Source organism: Acanthisitta chloris, unplaced genomic scaffold (assembly GCF_000695815.1).
Source record: "Acanthisitta chloris isolate BGI_N310 unplaced genomic scaffold, ASM69581v1 scaffold12002, whole genome shotgun sequence".
NCBI classification, from domain to species: domain Eukaryota; kingdom Metazoa; phylum Chordata; class Aves; order Passeriformes; family Acanthisittidae; genus Acanthisitta; species Acanthisitta chloris.
The window spans coordinates 36,569-38,260 of NW_008661597.1; the positions used below are offsets into that span (position 1 = coordinate 36,569).

At 48.2% G+C, this 1,692-nt stretch overlaps 1 protein-coding gene across 1 annotated transcript in view; it reads right to left on the reverse strand.

Annotated features, from left to right (window-relative positions):
* LOC103798048 (receptor-type tyrosine-protein phosphatase S-like) overlaps nucleotides 1-649 on the reverse strand; it is a gene marked incomplete at both ends in the record, with an annotated part of 37,053 nt that extends 36,404 nt beyond the window's left edge. Inside the window, 1 exon segment of the mRNA XM_009070292.1 lies at nucleotides 344-649. Coding sequence (XP_009068540.1) covers nucleotides 344-649 — 306 coding nt within the window.
* Nucleotides 650-1,692: the final 1,043 nt, after the last annotated feature.

Here is a 1,692-nt window from a genome sequence, read left to right on the forward strand (position 1 = left end):
TTGATGATCTTTGAGGTCCCCTCCAGCCTTGAGGGTTCTATGGTTTAGGGGCTACAGCAGTGCCAGGCAAAGGGTTGGACTTGGCCTTAGAGGTCTCTTCCAACTCTGATGATTCTCTAAAATGCCCTAAATCAGGACAGGACAACCCTAGTGACCCCAGAGGGCTTGGGGAGGTGGCACCAGCATCTAGGACTGGAGCTTTACCTGTGGTCCTACTCCACCTCTGCTCTTACACCGCACAAACCACGAGAAAGACCTTTCCACTCTTAGGAACCACCACCACCCTAGAGAACTCATTTCAAAAAAAAAAACAACAAAAAAAACCCAGAAGAAGCTCAATTACCATCTTCATCCGTGCGGACGATAACCGGCGAGCTCTCCGGCCCCGGCCCCACCTCCGTGTGAGCCACCACCGTGATGCGATACTCGGTCCACTTCTCCAAGGACTCCAGTAGGATCTGACTGGTGGTTGGGGGGATATCATTCACCTCCTTTAGGTCGGTGTCCTCCGAGTCCAGCGCTCGATAGTGGACGCTGTAGCCAGCCAGGACGCCGTTCTGGCTCTCGGCCGGTGGCGGCCGCCAACTTACCAAAATGGCGGTGGATCGCGTGCTGACACATTTAACGTCTTGAGGGGGGGCAGACGGTTCTACGAGGGGGGGAAAATTCAGGAGGGGGAAAGGGAAGAAGGGAAGGGAGAAAAAAAAAAACACAAACAAAAGATGGGAAAGATAAAAGAAAAAAAAAAAGGAAAAAAATGATAACAAAAAAATCTAAAATAAAACGTACGAAAATTTGGTTTAGGAAGATAAAATTAAAAGAGAAGAGAGCTTTTTGTTGTCGTCTTTTTTTTTTTTTTTGGGGGGGGGGGATTTTTTTTTTTTTTGGTTGTTGGCGTGGTTCGGTTTGAAATGCAAAGGTTAAAGAAAGGAACGATCATAAAAACAACGAAAATAAAAAGCCAACTGAAATTCCATGGGGCATCGAAACTGAAACGGTGGAAAGCAAAGGAACTAAAGCAGTGAGTGGGCTTAGCCAAGAGGGTCCTGCTGCCTCCACAGAGTCAAAGCCCTTTCCTTGGCTCCCCATTTTACAGCAGCCTGGCAAATCCTGCCCTGCCTGGGAAAGCATTTCTTTCCAACCTCACTCTCTGGGATCCTGAATTTCTTTGAAGGGATCTGGGAAAATGAAGTTAGAAAAGCAAATCTTTTGCCAGGAAGCTTAAATTTAACAGGCTGGACCTCCAGATGGAAGTGATTAGTTGTCCAGAGACTGGAGGAGGCCAAAATCCCACGCTGGGAATGCCCAGGACACTGCCAAGCAATGAGCCCGTGGTGCATTTAGAGGTTTAAACACTTGCAGAAGGAGGAAGAAAAGGGATTTGTTGAGGTATTCAGTACCTGTGGGATTTTCCAAAGCAGCAGCAGGTCTAAATCCCACTGCACTCACTGCCTGAACTACACCAGGGTGTTTCTGAGCATCTCAGGAGGGTGACTTGGGAAGAACAGCTCTACTTAGCTCCTGTTCATCCTGAGAGGAAACCTTGGGAAGAACAGCTCTACTTAGCCTCTGTTCAGTCTGGGAGGAAACCTTGGGAAGCACAGCTCTACTTAGCTTCTGTTCAGTCTAGGAGGAAACCTTGGGAAGAACAGCTCTACTTAGCCTCTGTTCAGTCTGGGAGGAAACCTTGGG